This window comes from Phalacrocorax aristotelis, chromosome W (genome assembly GCF_949628215.1).
Source record: "Phalacrocorax aristotelis chromosome W, bGulAri2.1, whole genome shotgun sequence".
Classification (NCBI taxonomy): domain Eukaryota; kingdom Metazoa; phylum Chordata; class Aves; order Suliformes; family Phalacrocoracidae; genus Phalacrocorax; species Phalacrocorax aristotelis.
The window spans coordinates 25,266,568-25,283,122 of record NC_134310.1 but is presented as its reverse complement, the minus strand read 5'-3'; the positions used below and the strand labels follow the sequence as shown (position 1 = coordinate 25,283,122).

The 16,555-nt window shown below is 51.4% G+C and overlaps 1 protein-coding gene across 1 annotated transcript; it reads right to left on the bottom strand.

The window, feature by feature from the left end:
- Nucleotides 1–11,164: 11,164 nt before the first annotated feature.
- Nucleotides 11,165–13,418, bottom strand: LOC142049751 (uncharacterized). Its single transcript, XM_075077683.1, is given in 4 exon segments — nt 11,165–11,316; nt 11,319–12,231; nt 12,755–12,965; nt 13,252–13,418. Coding segments are annotated over 4 exon segments (1,443 nt in total).
- Between the last annotated feature and the right edge of the window lie 3,137 nt (nt 13,419–16,555).

The window sequence follows — 16,555 nt, the reverse complement described above, 5'->3', positions numbered from 1 at the left end:
ACTGCTCTCAGATAGTTGCTGAAAGAGAAGGTGCAGAGTTTCAGCTGCATTTTGTTCAAAAGGATGGTGAGTTTAGTAAGGTGTCTCCAGTTTTCTTGTGGTGGCAACATTGTTAGAGAAAAAAAGGTGGTGGTTCTCACTCTGAGCAGCAGGCTATCACAATCAGGAATCCAGACAAGAACATGAAGATTTGTAAAGTCACAAGGCTGTCCAGGGAAGTGGTTGAGTCACCATCCCTGGAGGTATTTAAAACATGTGTAGATGTGTCACTTAGGGACATGGTTTAGAGGTGGACTTGGCAGTGTTAAGTTAATGGTTGGACTTGATGATCTTAATGGTCTTTTCCAACCTAAATGATTCTATGATTCTATTTAAGCGGACTAGGTTCTTGACTTCATGTTTGTCCCGTCTTAGTCGTTATTGCAGGTCCTTATCGACTGTTCAAGTTGAATGGAAGATTGTCAGACTCTTCGAAGTCTGTCCAGGATCAATTTCTGTTAATTATCATCTTGATAGTATTCAGAGTTATCCTAGGCCCTTCTTATATAGCCCTAATAAGATTGTTTGCGTTGCTTGGGAATTCAGTGCCTCAGAGGTATCTGAAGTCAGTATTTTCATCCTTTGCGAGGACATGCTTGGACCGACAAACAGCCTGTTCCCTTTTTACATTAATTCATTGCTTGTTGGGAGAACAGGCAAAATACATACATAGTTACCTTTAGTTTCATCCCATACCTGAGATGAGTTTTATTTGGACCATTAGTTTAAGCTACCTATGTTGTTTTTTCTCCCCAAGACCTCACACCTCCAAAAGCAAAAGAAGTGCTATGCATTCTTTGTGTCAAGTGAAGCAAGATGTATAAAGGGATGTTATGAATCTCAAGGTGGAGCTCTCAGAGTGTACTGCATTAGCACTGTATTGGGTTTACATGGCAAGGTTTTGGTAGTGGTGGGGGGGAGGGAAGGGGGGGTACAGGGGTGGCTTCTGTGAGAAGCTGCTAGAAGCTTCCTCCATGTCTGATAGAGCCAGTGTCAGCCGGCTCCAAGACAGACCCACCACTGGCCAAGGCTGAGCCAATCAGTGATGGTGGTAGTGCCTCTGGGATAACATATTTAAGAAGGGGGAAAAACTGCTATACAGCAGCAGCTGGGAGAGGAGTGAGAATATGTGAGAGAAACAAACCTGCAGACACCAAGGTCAGTGAAGAAGAAGGAGGGAGAGGAGGTGCTCCAGGCACTGGAGCAGAGATTCCCCTGCAGCCCCTGGTGAAGACCACAGTGAAGCAGGCTGTCCCCCTGCAGCCCATGGAGGTTAATGGTGGAGCAGATATCCACTCTGCAGGTCGTGGAGGACCCCATGCCAGAGCAGGTAGATGTGCCCAAAGGAGGCTGCGACCCTGTGGTAGCTAACCATTATACCTTACTTATGAAATTACAGGATAATCAAGCATCGTTTACAGTATAAGATTTAAAAGACACATTCTTCTGTGTCATGGTCCTAGCTGGGATAGAGTTAATTTTCTTCACTGCAGCTGGCATAGTGGACTTAGTATGAAAACAATGTTGATAACACACCGATATTTTGGTTGCTGCTGAGTAGTGCTTATACTAGACAAGGACTCTTCTAGCTTCCCGTGCTCTTCCAGGTGCACAAGAAGCCGGGAGGGGAGGGGGAACAGCTAAGAGAGCGGATTCAAACTGGCCAAAGGGGATATTCCATATCATGTAACGTCATGCCCAGTATGTTACCTGGGAGGAGCTGGCTGGGGGAGGGAGGCAGCAATCGCGGCTCAGGGACAGACAGCGTCAGTCGGCGGGTGGTGAGTCGTCGTATCATTTGTGTTTCTGGGTTTTTTCCTCTTTTTCCCTTTTCCTTTTTATTATATTATCATTATTGTTATTATCATCATAATCAATATTATTATAATTATTATAATTATTATCATTATTTTATTCTAATTAGTAAACTGTGCTTATCTCAACCCACGAGTTTTCGTTTTTTTCTTTTGCTCTTCCAATTCTCTCCCCCATCTCAGAGGGGTGGGGGGAGTGAGTGAGCGGCTGCATGGTGTTTAGTTGCTGACTGGGGCTGAACCATGACATTCCATTTGCCTTTAGCCAAAGGAAGTCAAAATTTATTTGCATTTGAATGGGAAAGCCCTACCAGTGGTAGGAAAACCCAGCTTACCTGAACAGTGTTACTCCAAGGTTTTAAAAATAGTCCAACAATCTTTGCAAATCAATTAGCACGAGAACTTGAAACGTGGGATCCTCCCTCCAGGGAGGGAGTCCTTTTACAGTATGTGGATGACTTACTAATAGCAACTGAAACAAAACCTGATTGTATACAATGGAGTTTGTTAAACTTTTTGGGACTAAATGGGTATCGAGTCTCTCAACAGAAAGCGCGGATGGTGCAGCAACAAGTAACCTACCTTGGATATGAATTATCTGGAGGACAACGGGAATTAGGAACAGAACAAAAAGAAGCCTCATCACAAGAATCAAAGCAGGGTCCCCCGATGGGAACAGCATCACATGTGATGGTTGCACTATCTCCAACTCCACCTGGAATGCAACCATCCCCCTTACCACCGTGGGCGCCCTCTCCACCAGCACCCGAGGGAGTGCTGGACTGGATGTTGCCACAGTAGAAGATTCACCTCTCTGGGACACACATGTACATCACATTCCATTGAATGTGAAGGGGCCAATTGGGGGAGGGTGTAGTGCACTGTTGCTAGGTCGTTTCAGTACCACCATGACAGGCCTGTTTTTCCTCCCCGGAGTAATTGATGTTGATTATAGTGGCCAAATACAAGCTATGGTTTGGACACCGGCCCCACCACTGTCAGCTCCAAAAGGAACCCAGATTGCGCAATTAATACTTTTTCGAGCAATAGTACCTATAGCCAGTGAAACAAGCCGTGGCTCTGCTGGGTGTGGATCAACAGGGCAACCAGCTGTTTTTTGGACGTCAGATATCACGTGACATCATCCAACCATACATGTAACCCTGTGGAATCCTACCGAGCAGCCACAGACGAGCCAATGCACGATGCTAGTTGTCGTGGTTCAGCCTCAGCTGGCAACTGACCACCACGCAGCCGCTCGCTCACCCCCCCACCCCTGTGGGATGGGGAAGAGAATCGGACGAGCAAAAGAACCCCAACTTGTGGGTTGAGATAAGCACAGTTTAATGATTACAATAAAATGATAATGATAAATGATTATGATAATAATGACAATAATGTTAATATAATAAAAGGGAAAAGGAAGGGAAAGGGAAAACAGGAAAAAAAAACCACGGAAACACGAACGATACAACCGCTCACCACCCGCCGACCGACGCTGCCCGACCCCGAGCCGCGCTTGCTCCCCCCTCCCCCGGCCAGCCCCTCCCAGGTAGCATAATGGGCATGACGTTACATGATATGGAATATCCCTTTGGTCAGTTTGAATCCGCTCTCTTAGCTGTGCCCCCTCCCCTCCCAGCTTCTTGTGCACCCAGCAGAGCATGGGAGGCTAGACATGTCCTTGACTAGTATAAGCGCTACCCAGCAACAGCCTAAACATCTGTGTGTTACCTCAACAGGTTTTTTTTTCCATGCTAATTTCAAAGCACAGCACTATACCAGCTAGAGTGAAGAAAATTAACTCTATCCCAGCTAAAACCATGACACTAGTAGATACAGGCGCAGATGTTACAGTTATCGCGGCCAAAGATTGGCCTTCCACATGGCCTACAACATCCCCAGATAGCAGATTAGTAGGAGTCGGAGGCCTGTCCAGTACATTTCAAAGTTCTACAATCCTCACGATAAAGACCCAAGAGGGAACGACATGCGCTGTTCATCCTTATATCACACCGATTCCCATCAGCCTGTTGGGATGTGATGTGATGGGACAGTGCAAATTTACTATCTCCACCCCTGAAAATTTTCGGTAGCGGCCATTGAGGTGCGACCGCCGCTCCGCCTCAAATGGGCAAGAGAGACCCCTGTATGGGTGGATCAATGGCCGCTTACCCAGGAAAAGGTCGCAGCCCTACAGGAGCTGGTCCAGGACCAGCTTGCGCAAGGACACATAGTACCAACAAACAGTCCATGGAATTCCCCAGTATTTGTAATCAAAACGAAAAGTGGAAAATGGAGATTGTTGCATGATTTACGGCAAATAAACACAGTCATAGAGGATATGGGCTTGTTACAATCCGGCCTACCATCACCTACAATGATTCCATCCAATTGGAAAAGAATCATTGTCGCTCTGAAAGACTGCTTTTTTACCATCCCATTGTACCCTGACGATGCTCCAAAATTTGCTTTTTCAGTGCCAAAACTTAATAAGGGGGAGCCAATGGATCGATATCACTGGACTGTACTCCCTCAGGGAATGAAAAACTCCCCAACAATGTGTCAGTCATATGTTGCAAAGGCAATTCAGCCAATTAGACAATGTTATCCAAATATTTCCATGTACCATTACATGGACGATCTATTGTTAGCGGGGCCAATTCGTACTGTGCTCGAAGAGGCCCCTTCAGGCCTTAAAGCAAGCACTGCAGGATGCAGGACTTCAGATAGCCCCTGAAAAGATACAGACAGAACCTCGGTGGAGGTATTTAGGATGGAAAATTTTGGAACAAACCATCCAGCCTCAAAACGTGGGAATAACCGCCAATATTCAGACCTTAAATGATGTACAGAAACCATTAGCTAATGTTTATTGGATTCGAACCCAATGCAGCATTGACAATGCCACTCTTACTCCCGTTTGACCTGTTAAAAGGAGACACCGATATAAACGCACCATGAAGTTGGACACCAGAGGCACAACAAGCACTACAGATAATCAACGACAAACTGTCGAATCAACAATGCCGTCCCACTCACACTGTTTGTAACCAAGAGGAGCAGCCTCTTGCTATAATGGGACAGTGGGATCCATGACATAATGACCCTCTCATTATTCTAGAATGGGTCTTTTTACCCCACCAACCTACCAAGACCATTGCCACACAAATAGAAATGTTTGCTGACCTTATTAAAAAGGGACGGGAGAGAATAGTAGAACTTGCAGGGGAAGAACCAACACTTACTGTGTTACCTATCGTAAAAACTTATCTTACCTGGAGTATTCAAAATAGCCTAGAGTTACAATTAGCCTTAACAGGCTTTAGTGGAAAGCTAGATACCCATCTTCCCCCACACAAGATGTTTACCTTTTATTATAATGTTAAAATAGAAAATCGACCATTGTGTCAAAGACAGCAGGTCGATGGCTGTACGGTATTTACTGATGGATCAGGGAAGTCAGGCAAAGCAGTGGTAACGTGGGAAGAGAACGGAGTCTGGAAGCATGAAGGTGAGATTCTCCGCGGCTCACCAGAAATAGTGGAGCTGCACGCAGTCATAATGGCCTTTCAATTCTGGCCTACCGCCCCTCTGACTCCCAATACGTGGTGGACGTGGTTCAACGTGGTTCAACGTCTATTGAACATTCAGAACAGCCCTTAGTAATGATAAAAAATCTAAACATGGGCCTGTGGGAAGGCCCTCATCCGCTAATAACTTGGGGGAGAGGATATGGTTGTGTCTCCACAGGTTGCAGTCCCCGATGGATTCCGGCAAAAGGAGTGAAACCATGGCTTGCGGCCTCATCACCTTCCTCACCATCATCAGCATCTGCCATTCGTGGGTCTCTGTCCAACCATGAAAAAATGTCTGGGTTACTTTCGCAAACTTAACGGGACAGGAGTCAATATGCCTGTCCTCAGCCAGTGCGGATAATCCCTTTACAACATGTTTTGTGGGGACTCATGCTTGACTGGATGGGGAATCACAGGATGGTTCAAGGAAATAGTAAAAACGGCTATAGTATTTCTAATAATATTCCTAATTTTGCTTTTAATTTTGCCATTCTCTTGTCAGTGCTTGCAGTGATTAATAGAGAGAACAGTAAAAAATGTGTGGCTAATACAAAATAAAAACGGGGGAGATGTGGGGGATGAATTTGCAAGTAACTTAGCACTGTTTGACACATCCTTGAACTGAAGCAATGCGGCAGTAAAAAACAGAGACAGGAGCGTGGGAATGCCAAGAAAGATTTAAGTAAGCCAAAACAAATAAGCTAGAGAAAATAGAACAGCCTATTAGAATGTAGCATAAGGCATGTGCTTAGAGCTAGCTGACGAATAACAGAAATTGTTTGTGCACATGATCGCGTGAGGAATGTGTCAAAAAGATATATAAGCAGTGAAAAGCTGACAATAAAGTTCTTCTGCAGAACATCTGTCAGGAGTCCGTGACATTCATCCCTGCAAAACACTTCTATAATAGTCTCCATTTGAGACTTAGTAAGTTCTTATATTGAGGACTGTAGCAGGTAAGCTACAAGTCCTCAAAAGAAAAGGAGGGATTGATAGAGTTAGAGCTGTTGTGACTACAACTTGTTGCTTTGGGGAAATCAGAAAGGCTTCAAGACAAGAAGTGCCTAAACAAATTTACAGTGATGACATTTAACCTTAGAAAAGCAAACGTACAGAACCATAAAGATAAGGAACTGCAGAGCAATCACTAAACCAGAACAGACTATCCCTCAAGGACAGTATATACATGATCTCAGAACTGAGTTTGTGCAAAAGCAAAAGTTAACTAGCGGACACAGTGAGGAAGAGTATATCCTTCATCCAGAGACCCCTGACGACCACCCGGAGACACCAACAGGCATGCGCAAAGGACATTTGCATATGATAATGAGTTCTTGGAAAGTAATGAATATTTAAATCCTTTCACGGAAGGCTAATGAATACGTATGTAAAGCTTGTATAAGTTATGCAACTAACCCTGTGCAGGTACGGACGTTAGGAGGCGTGATCCCCTGCGCATCCAGTGCTGCAATAAAGAATACCTGCTTAATAGTCATTCAGTCTACTGAGTCCTGATTTCGGCCTTTCACGGCATGAACTTCATGCCTCCTTGAAGTGCTCAGGTTGCTACTAGGTAATCATAAAAATTTGGAGTTATCCAAAATGGAGATCGGATGTGAGCAGTATTGGTCTATTTCAGAAGAAAAGCTTCTGGGAAATAATTGTAGTTCTTCGAGGTGCATTTTACACCCACACACTTGTAGTCCTGCTTTGCTCACAGGTTCGGACTGAACCAAAGGCACAGGCTGTTTTCTAGTTTAAATAGACATAATTTGAGAAGGACTGATATCCCAAAGAAAATGGAATTTTTGGAATTTTCTGCTAAGCCATAACAATTAAATATGTAAGCCTGGAAAAACAGAAGTTGAAGGCCAGAGAAGGGAAATGAGAGAGAGAAGCACTTGTTTTACGACTATATCATTGAGGAGAGCTGTGACACAGATCAAAGCAAAAGTCCCGCTTCAGTAGATGCTGAGAATGGGGTGATAAAGTGCATAGCCAAGTGTCCTGGTTTCAGCTGGGATAGAGAATTGTTGTAACCTGTGATTTGACTTGCATGTTATAGGAATTACTACAGCAGGAACCACCCAAACCAATGGGGGACAAGCCTTTCAAGAAGCAGTGCAAGTGCAGCAGTGACCCGACCTGAGCTGGCTTTGGTGCCCAGTAACTCCATGCAACACACCACCTCTCCTGTCCTGAGTGACCACAAGAACAGATGGAGACCAAAGCCGTGGACTAAATGATATCCATGTATTTTATCAAAGGATGGGAAGAGGGGGTGGAGGTTAGTGAGGTTGTATTGGAAAGTGTGGAACCTGAGCATGATGTAAATGGTATGGAATAAGGGGTGGATACTGTCCTGGTTTCAGCTGGGATAGAGTTAAATTTCTTCATAGTAGCTAGTATGGGGCTATGTTTTGGAGTTTTGCTGGAAACAGTGGTGATAATGTGGAGATGTTTTAGTTGTTGCTAAGTAGCAGTTACACTGGTCAAGGACTTTTTCAGCTCCCTGTGCTCTGCCAGGTGCACAAGAAGCTGGGAGGGGACACAGCCAGGACAGCTGACCCAAACTGACCAAAGGGATATTCCATACCATATGACATCATGCTCAGTATATAAAGCTGGGGAAAGAAGAAGGAAGGGGGGGACATTTGGAGTAATGGCGTTTGTCTTCCCAAGTAACCGTTACACATAAATGGAGCCCTGCTTTCCTGGAGATGGCTGAACACCTGCCTGCCCATGGGAAGTAATGAATGACTTCTCAGTCCTTTGATCATCTTGGTGGCCCTTCTCTGGACCCCTGCCAGCCTGTCCACATCCTTTTTGTATAGTGGGGACCAGAACTGTACACAGTACTCCAGGTGTGGCCTGACAAGCACTGAGTGGGATAACAACTTCTTTATCTCTGCTGGCGATGCCCTTTTTGATGCAACCCAGCATCCTGTTGGCCTGAGCATGGGAAGCTGGAAAGGCAGCTGCCCCCCCACAGTGAGGAGAATTAACCCCTTCTCAGCCAAAACCAGCACAGATTGGTACCTCTGCTGGAGAGGACGGAGACACATAGACCCACGACCAGCAAAGCCAGAGAGCCTGTCTCCTAAGAAGATCCCTATGGATCATCTGCATCGGATACATATTGCAGCCTTTGCAATGAAGAGACTCGCTCTTCTCCCTCCGGCTGCCTGCCTTAGCAAGGCTCTTCAGGACCTCCACGCCTTCCATCCAACTGGGACAAAACCTGATGGATTTTAATTTTAAACATACTTAGAGGGAACCAACAGGCCTGAGGGCACAAGGGAAAACCCTTCCTGTGGGTGTGGGAGTCAGCAAATAAACTTAGCAAGTGTGATGTTACAAGAGCTTATTTCAATATATCCTATATAGTATCTATATCATATACAGTACTGTAGACTTATTAGCCAAGCAAACAAATGCAGAACAGCTGGAGCTTGCTGGGCAAGACCTTCCTTCCTCTTAAAGTTATAAGCCTAGATGTGAGGTATCTAACACATGAAAGCAGCCTCCTCACCTATGAATGGCTGATGATGTTGACTTTGAGCAGCAACCGATTGCTCCGACATAGTGTGCGGGTTACTATTGGACCCCCCTCTCTGCCGTGCCACCCGTCTTCTGCACTGGTCTATACCTCAATTTAGAGCGTGGCTTGGGATTTACAGAGGCACAAGCAAACACGTAGACGTTATTTGCAACACAGTCATGCAGACTTTTGCGTTTCTCATGTCATACAGGAGGTTAACCTTCAAGGGCAGCATTTTGAGGGTTGACTCTTTATAGCATCTAGTCAGGTGGAGGGGCAAAATGAGAAACTCCTTTTGAAAAGCACTCCTCAAGACAGAAGGAAAGGGGTTTGGAAGTTTGCCCAACGTGACACCAATAAAAGAACAAAATGAGAAGCAGCGCTGGAGTGGGTGCCGGAGCGCAGGCTCTCCATCTCGGGAGCCGACTTTTGCATTTACTCTCTGGTTGGGAGCTGAAGAAATAAGTTCTTCTGCTCCTTCTTCACTCCAGCAAGAACCAGAAGTGTCTGTGCTTCCAGGAGACAATTCCAAATTCCTTTGCACGTTGTGTTTTTATATTCAGAATTACTCAGACATAAGACAAACCACAGCACTATTTAACTTGCACTATGGCACAAAAAAAAACCCAACCAAAAACCCCAAACAAAACCCCAAAGCCACCCAAGCACAACACAAGCCCCCAAGTTCTTTACACTGATTTGGCAGAACAAGTCCATAGCTGAGGTCCTAGGACAGTTTGGCCAGAGGGAGGCAGTGAAAAGCAGCACATACGGTGGCATTCTCTCTAGCAGCAGGCTGGATCGAGCCGCTGGCAAACAGAACAGGCAGATAAATGCTGTTTCATAGAATAGTTTGGCTTGGAAAGGACTTTTATAGGCCACCTAGTCCAACCCCCCTGCCATGAGCAGGGACACCTTCCACCCAATCAGGTGGGAGGGAGGGGAGACGAGGTATTGGGGGAGTGGCAGGACGGTGTTGGTGGGTGGCAGTGGGGGTATGGCAGGGATGTGGAGGAGATGGGGGGAGTGGGTGGTGGTTGAGTAGGGGTGGTGTGCTTTCGGGGGTTGGTTGGGGCAGAAGGGGATGTCATAGGTTTGCTGGTATCTGTTGTGTTGGTTTCTGTTTCCATGAAAAGCTGTTCCTGCAAATGGCTGTGTGCCTGTGTGGGAGGGGGAGGGAGCACAGGGGCCACCGGGAAAGGGCACCCAAGGGGTACAGAAGCCCTGCTGAGCCCCAAAGGGCACCAAGACACAGCCAGGGCCGACTCACTGCCCACAGGGCAGGCAATGGCAGGGGGGACAGCACGGACACAGGCTTCCCCGGGCAAAGCAGCCCTTTGGTGGGGGAGCCACGACAGACAGCTCCTTGCAGGACTCGCAGACACAGTCCCACGCAGAAAGCAGCACGGGGACCCTGGGACAGGGACACAGCTCGGGGGCTGGGGAGGGCACAGACACACCCCAACAAGGCCTGCAAGGCCTCCGTCTTGAGCACGACCAGCGTCCCCTCCAGCAGGGACAGGGCTTGCTGCAAAGGCCCTCAAAGCCAATCAAGACAATCACACCCTTCCTCACTCCCACCTCACTCAGCTCCAGAGACCGGCTTTGCCTCCCTCACCCACCCAAATAACCCAAATCACCCCCAGAATGGTGAGGGAGGGAGCTGCAGGCCAGCCAGGGAACCCCCTCCCCTTCTCTGCCTCCACCGTGGGCAGCTGCAACACCAAAAATGGTGGGAGTGGGGGGGTGAGAGGGGTTGGGAATAGTGAAAAAAACTCACTGCAGCAGCCAGAAAGTGCCTGGAAGATTCGTCCCTCTTTATTGCCTATTTCCCATCCGAGATCCACAACGTGGGCCAGTGCAGCCAACGACGACTTCGGGGAACCACCTCAGCTTTGCGGGTAGGGCTTGCAGAAGGTGTGGGGTGAGGTCCCGTCAGAGCAGCCCCAGCACTGGTGGTCGTAGGGGATAAGCCCCTTCCTTTGAGCAGTCCCAAGTGATGCCGCTGGGGTGCTGGGAGCCCCTCTGGAGACTGCACAGGCGCCCTCTCGGTGCCACCAGCATGGTATGGTGCAGCTCCCGGGGTCGCTGCTGCTCAGCATCTCATCTCACATGCTGACCTGCTCTGAGCACTGTCATCAACCGATAACTACCGTCCCCTGCACCAGCTGCACCACCACTGCCCGCAGCTCTCAGGGCCCACACAGAGTTATTCTGATCGAGTGAAGTGGAAACGAAGAGAAAGAAAAATCCCCAAACCCAAAGGTAAATGAGCCTCGGTGCCGGAGGGTGAGCTTTCCTCTCCCCGTGCTGCTGCTGGAGCCCTTGGTGCCATCAGGAACATCGGGAGGCGAAGCACCCCACCCCACAGGCCAAGGGGCTCAGGCACCCGATTTCCTGCCAGGGAATTTCTGGGAGGAGGTGTGGCATGCAGAGCAGGCCTGCTGCCCCTGGGTGCCCAGGTATCCACCCCGCTCCCCCAGCCGCAGCCGTGGGGCCACTCCCTGCTGGAGCGGAAGCCGTGGCAGCCACCGGTGCCCAAGCCCATCCCGAGTGGGGGGAAGACTTTCCTGGTGAGGAGCGATCTTGTAAAGGTGTTGCTAAAGTCCCTGGGCTGGAAGATGCTGCATGGCCAGGTGGGTGCCGAGGGTTCCGTGTTCAGGAGCAGGGACGGTGACACTGGAGCATTGCCTGACTCCGGAGAGCGGTAGAGCAGGGAGCCCCCAATGCCATAGGGGAAGATCGTGGCCGCCGCCTGCACCTTCCAATCCCACTGGTGAACCAGCTTCTTCGCCACCTCCCTCTTGTTCTGAGGTTCCTTCTTGGAGACCTTCCAGCAGAGCCAGACCACCCTGATGCTCTCACCGCACCGGTGGCTTCGGCGGCCGAGGTGCTCAAAGGCCCTGCGGGCGCTCCCCAGCCTATCGTACTCCACCAGGGCACAGCGCTTTCTCAGCAGCTCGGGGAAGAGCGACGTGTATTTCCGCACATCCGAGGGCAGCTTGCGGCCCGGCCGCAGGATGCGGATGGATACAATGGCACCAAAGGGGCTGAACATACTCACGATGGTCTCCATGAAGTTATTCTGGATCGGCAGCAGCTCCCAGGCCAGCAGCAGTTTGCTGGGGGAGAAGCTCCGCAGGGACTTGGGCAGGGGGACCCGCCGCCTCACTTTGGTGCCCTCCTTGTTCACTTCCAGCAGCTCCGAGAACTGCAGGGCGTAGAGTGTGAGCCGCCAGTCACGCGTCAGGTATTTCACCTGTGGGAGAAAGGGAGCCACTGCGTCCCCATGAGTGTCCCCAGGCAGGGACCACCCTCAATCCATCATCCAGGCACGCTGAAGTCACGGCAAGGCACCATCCCCCTTTCACATGAGCAGATGTGGGTCTGCAGCAGGTGGTCTCCAGTGCCCCTGGATTGCAGCAACAAGCTGCCGCTTCCCAGTACCTCACACCACCAGCACTTCACTGCGCTTCTTTGGTTAAGGGATGGTCTCTCCCAAAGCAGCGCGGGGGGACAACCGGCAGAAGAGGCAAATCCAGCACTGAGGACTGTTCACTGCTTCCCCAGCCACCCTCCCTGGTTGCAGAACTGCTGCAGCACACCGAGGGCAGGGAGCAGAGCCCAGCTCTGCACCACCAGCACTTCCCTGGGACACAGACAGCCTGAGGGGAGCCTGGACCTCCCCACACACCCCACCAGAGACAGACAGAGCACACCCAGACACCCTCCACCCAAAGGCCCTTTCCCACCCCAGCTGGCAGGTGCCATGGACTGCCTACCTTCTTGAAGGACGTCAGCAGTTTGATGCTGACGAAGCCCATCTTCTTCTTTTGGACATGTTTCAGAAGGAAAGCATCCTTGGCCAGGTTCTCATCAGAAAGGTAGAACTCCACCTGGGACACAATCCTGCGGACCAGCTGCGGGTCGGGGGTGGAGGAGCTGCAGTCCAACAGATCAGCCCCCCAAACATCACTCACATCAGAGAAGCTCCTGGCAGAGCAGCAGAGACAGGGGTGTGAGCTGGTGGCCTTTGGGATGCACAGCACTGCCTGGTCTCAGCTACAGCAGTGCAGATGGCAGAGACACCGCAGAGACCCAGGGCCATCAACTACAGGGGAGCAACGCCAGCCTGCACCCCGTGTGCCTCCCGATGCTGGGAGCACCAGTGCCAGACCGTGAACCCCAATCCATCCCAGACAAGGGACACATTCCCCTGGGGACAAACACAAGGCAAGAGCAGGGCTCAGCCCCCCCACTCATCCCAGCGGCCACGTACCCGTTGAAGCTTCTTAAGAAGTCCTCCTGGCTGAGCAGGGCGAGCGAGCGGCTCTGCGGTGGAAGGAGATGCCGCACCGGGAGGGAACTCCTTTGTTCCAGCTGAGGGGTGCTGCAGCTGGGCTGGGAACCGAGCCCTGAGGCCACCCCGGAACTACCTGATGACATTGTCCTTCACCTGGGACATTACAAAGGAGAAGCACAGTGGTAGGAGGCTTCCCAACTGCAGCCAGCCCCAGGGCAGAGCCCTGCTCTGGGCTGCAGCCCCCAGCCCAGGGATGGGGGAAGCAGAGGCAGCTCGTTGCTGTGCCCTTACCTGCTTAGCAGTGCTGAGAAAGGCAGAAAGAGCTGTCTTTACCTCCTAGAGACCTGCAAGCAGCAGGCCCCAAACCTCCCCTCCTCCAAACTAAGGCTCCTAAAAGACAAAGTGAAATGAAGAAAGGTAAAACCCTTAGAGCACCCAAGCTGCTGGCTTATAAAGGCAGCCACTCAGAATGAGCTCCAGCAGGCATTTATGGGCCTGCCCCCTCTGAGACCCACCAGGCTCCAGGTGAAACCTGTCTGCTGGTTAAACAGCCCCAGCTCAGCCCCGGGAGCAGCCATGATTGCTAAGCCAGGCCAGGTGGGCAGGGGAGGGGCAGAGCCACTGGCACTGGTACCGGTACCCAGTGGTGCCCGGTGGTGCCCAGCAGGGTGGTGAACTGCTGCCATGAGGCATCTTGATCTGTGCCTCAGTTTCTGTGTCTTGTGCAGAGACAGTAACAGTGACATGGAGGTGGAAGGAGGGTTGATTCCAGGGCACTCTTTGGGCTCCTGGTGCTGCCAGAGTGACAGGCAAAGGTCTTTCTTCCTGCAGCACTATTCCTCATCCCAAGGAGAGGGAGCAGAAGAGCCCCAAGAATGGGCTGAAGCCCAGGGAAGGGCACAGGCCCCCTGGGAGGGGGTGACACTGTGGGGCAGGATGGCCCATAGCTTCAGTATGAGATGGGGAAGGAGGCCTGGGATGAAACTCATCCTTGATGCTTGACCCGCCACCATGGGCAGCGTGGAGATGGGGACACGGCTGTCAGAGCAGCGGGGGCTTGGGCAGGCAGGGTGGCCGTGCCAGGCCGGGGGCAATGCCAGGGCATGGTGGGCTGCCCAGGCGGCCGAGAACTGGAGCTGCCCATCTGTGCAGGCATGGGGTTTAGCCGATGTTGCTCTGTGCCCTGTGGCCACAAGGACCAGCCAAGGGCTCGCCACGCGTCCACCCTGAGCTCTCAGAACAACCTGTCACCAGACTGGCAGCACCTCCCATGCGGGCAGCCTGGTCCCCGGCTGCAGCACTGCAGTCTCCCCTGCCCAAACACCCTGCCCCAGCCATGCAGGGCTGCTGCCGATGAATCCCCGGGCTGTGCCGCACTCTCCAGCTCAAAGCTCGTCCTTCTGGGATGAGTCCTGGGGACCGGCAATGCCGAACCTCTTCTGGGGTGTCACAACCCCCCCGTTTTCCCTGGGGGCGGTGCACTTGCTGTCACTCCCGTACCACCTCCTGCCTCTCCCTGCTGGTTGGGAAGCGTGTGTCGGTGAGATGGTGGGTGGAAGAGAATGTCCTGGGGTGAGAGGTGGCCTGCCTGGCAGGGGAGCTGGCAACAGCCACGGTCCCTGAAGGGTGGTGGCACTTGGTGGCAGGGGACAACGAGGGCACACCTCACCTGAACTTGCAAAGGGTGGCAGGACACTACAGGGCCGAACTCCACCCCCCCATCTACGTTGCCTCTAGACTGGAAGTACCTGCTGCTGCCAACCAGCCTTTGCCCACGCGCGGGCACGGCCTGTCCCTGGCAGGCAGCAAGGGGCCGCGCAGGCAGCCCCACTTCCCCCGCCCTTCGCTGGGGTCCCATTGCCGAGCCCGGCAGCTCCCCGGCCTGCCAGCCCAGCCCCGCAGCAACGCTCGCGCCGGAGTCTCTGCAGGGATTTGCCCCCCGGGGAGGGGCGATGGAGCCAGCAGCGAGCTGAACGGGGCTGTGGGCGTGTTCTAACGGCAGCATTCTGAGCTGCGCTTCGCTTTCCACCTGCAGCCGGGTACGCTCGGGGTCAGGAGGTGCTGCTCTGCTCCCCAGGGGGAAATAAGGCCCTCATTCCCGCCCTGAGAGCTGGTATCCGAAGGAAGGTTCAGGCTGGTCCAGCCGTCCCCGCAAGACGGGATAATCCAGAGGGGGAGTGAAGCGAGCAAGGACACAGAGGGAGAGGCTGACGGTAAAGCTTCCCCTTCCCAAGGGGTGAGAGCAGGAATGACCTGTCAGCCAGCACATCCCTGTCTCGCTGCTCCCATCCTCCACACCTAGTCTGGAAGCATAATTAGAAAATGCTTCTTGTGGCCCTGTGCAGAGCAGCAGCCTGACCTTTCAGACGCTTCTCCCCTCCGTGAACTTTGGTGTAACGGGCATATTACCCCTTGTGCTGGTTTTGGCTGAGAAGGGGTTAATTCTCTCACTGTGGAGGGTCGGCTACCCTTCCAGCTTTCTGAGCTCTGCCTCGTGGCGGGGGGCTGGGAGGGGAAGGGCCATGGTGGGGGCGGGTGACCCCAACTGGCCAACGGCATGTTCATGCCATACCATGTGACACCAGGAGCAGTATATGAAGGGGGAGCAGTTGGCGGCTCAGGAGCGGCACGGCATTGGGTCGGTGGGCGGTGAGCGGCTGCGGCACGTGCGGTTCGTTTCAGCGGTTCGTTCCCCCTCTCCCCTCCCTTCCCCCCTCCCCCGGGGCTTTGCGCCTCTCGTTGTTCTCCTTTACATTGCATTTCTGTTGTTGTTTCTTGTAATTTTCATTATTAAACTGTTCTTATACCAACCCACGAGCATTACCCTTCTGATTCTCTCCCCCATCTACCGGTGGGGGAGTGAGCGAGCGACTGTGTGGGGCTGAGCTGCCGGCTAAACCACGACAGTCTTTTTGGCGCCCAACGTGGGGCTCAAGGGTTGGAGGTAATAACAGCTGCTGGTCACAGCACCATGTTGTTCTTTTTGCAGTTGGTGTTAAAGATCGGTGTTGGTTTGTTTAGTCTGCTGTGTTCTGCTGTGATTAGTAACATTTTTCCTATGAGATTTCTTCATACAAACATTCATTTTCAGCTTTATCTGGTATTTGGGTGTTTTTTGCTGAAACGGTTACTGTACTTGGGATACCACCTTGATGAGGCAATTAGCAATTATACCTCCTCCTCGGAGAGATTTTATATGGAGGAAATACAGAACCGCACCTTTGCAACTTTGTGCTATGATGTCTGTGCCTTTGTTACAACAACCTTTTTGTATCTTGAA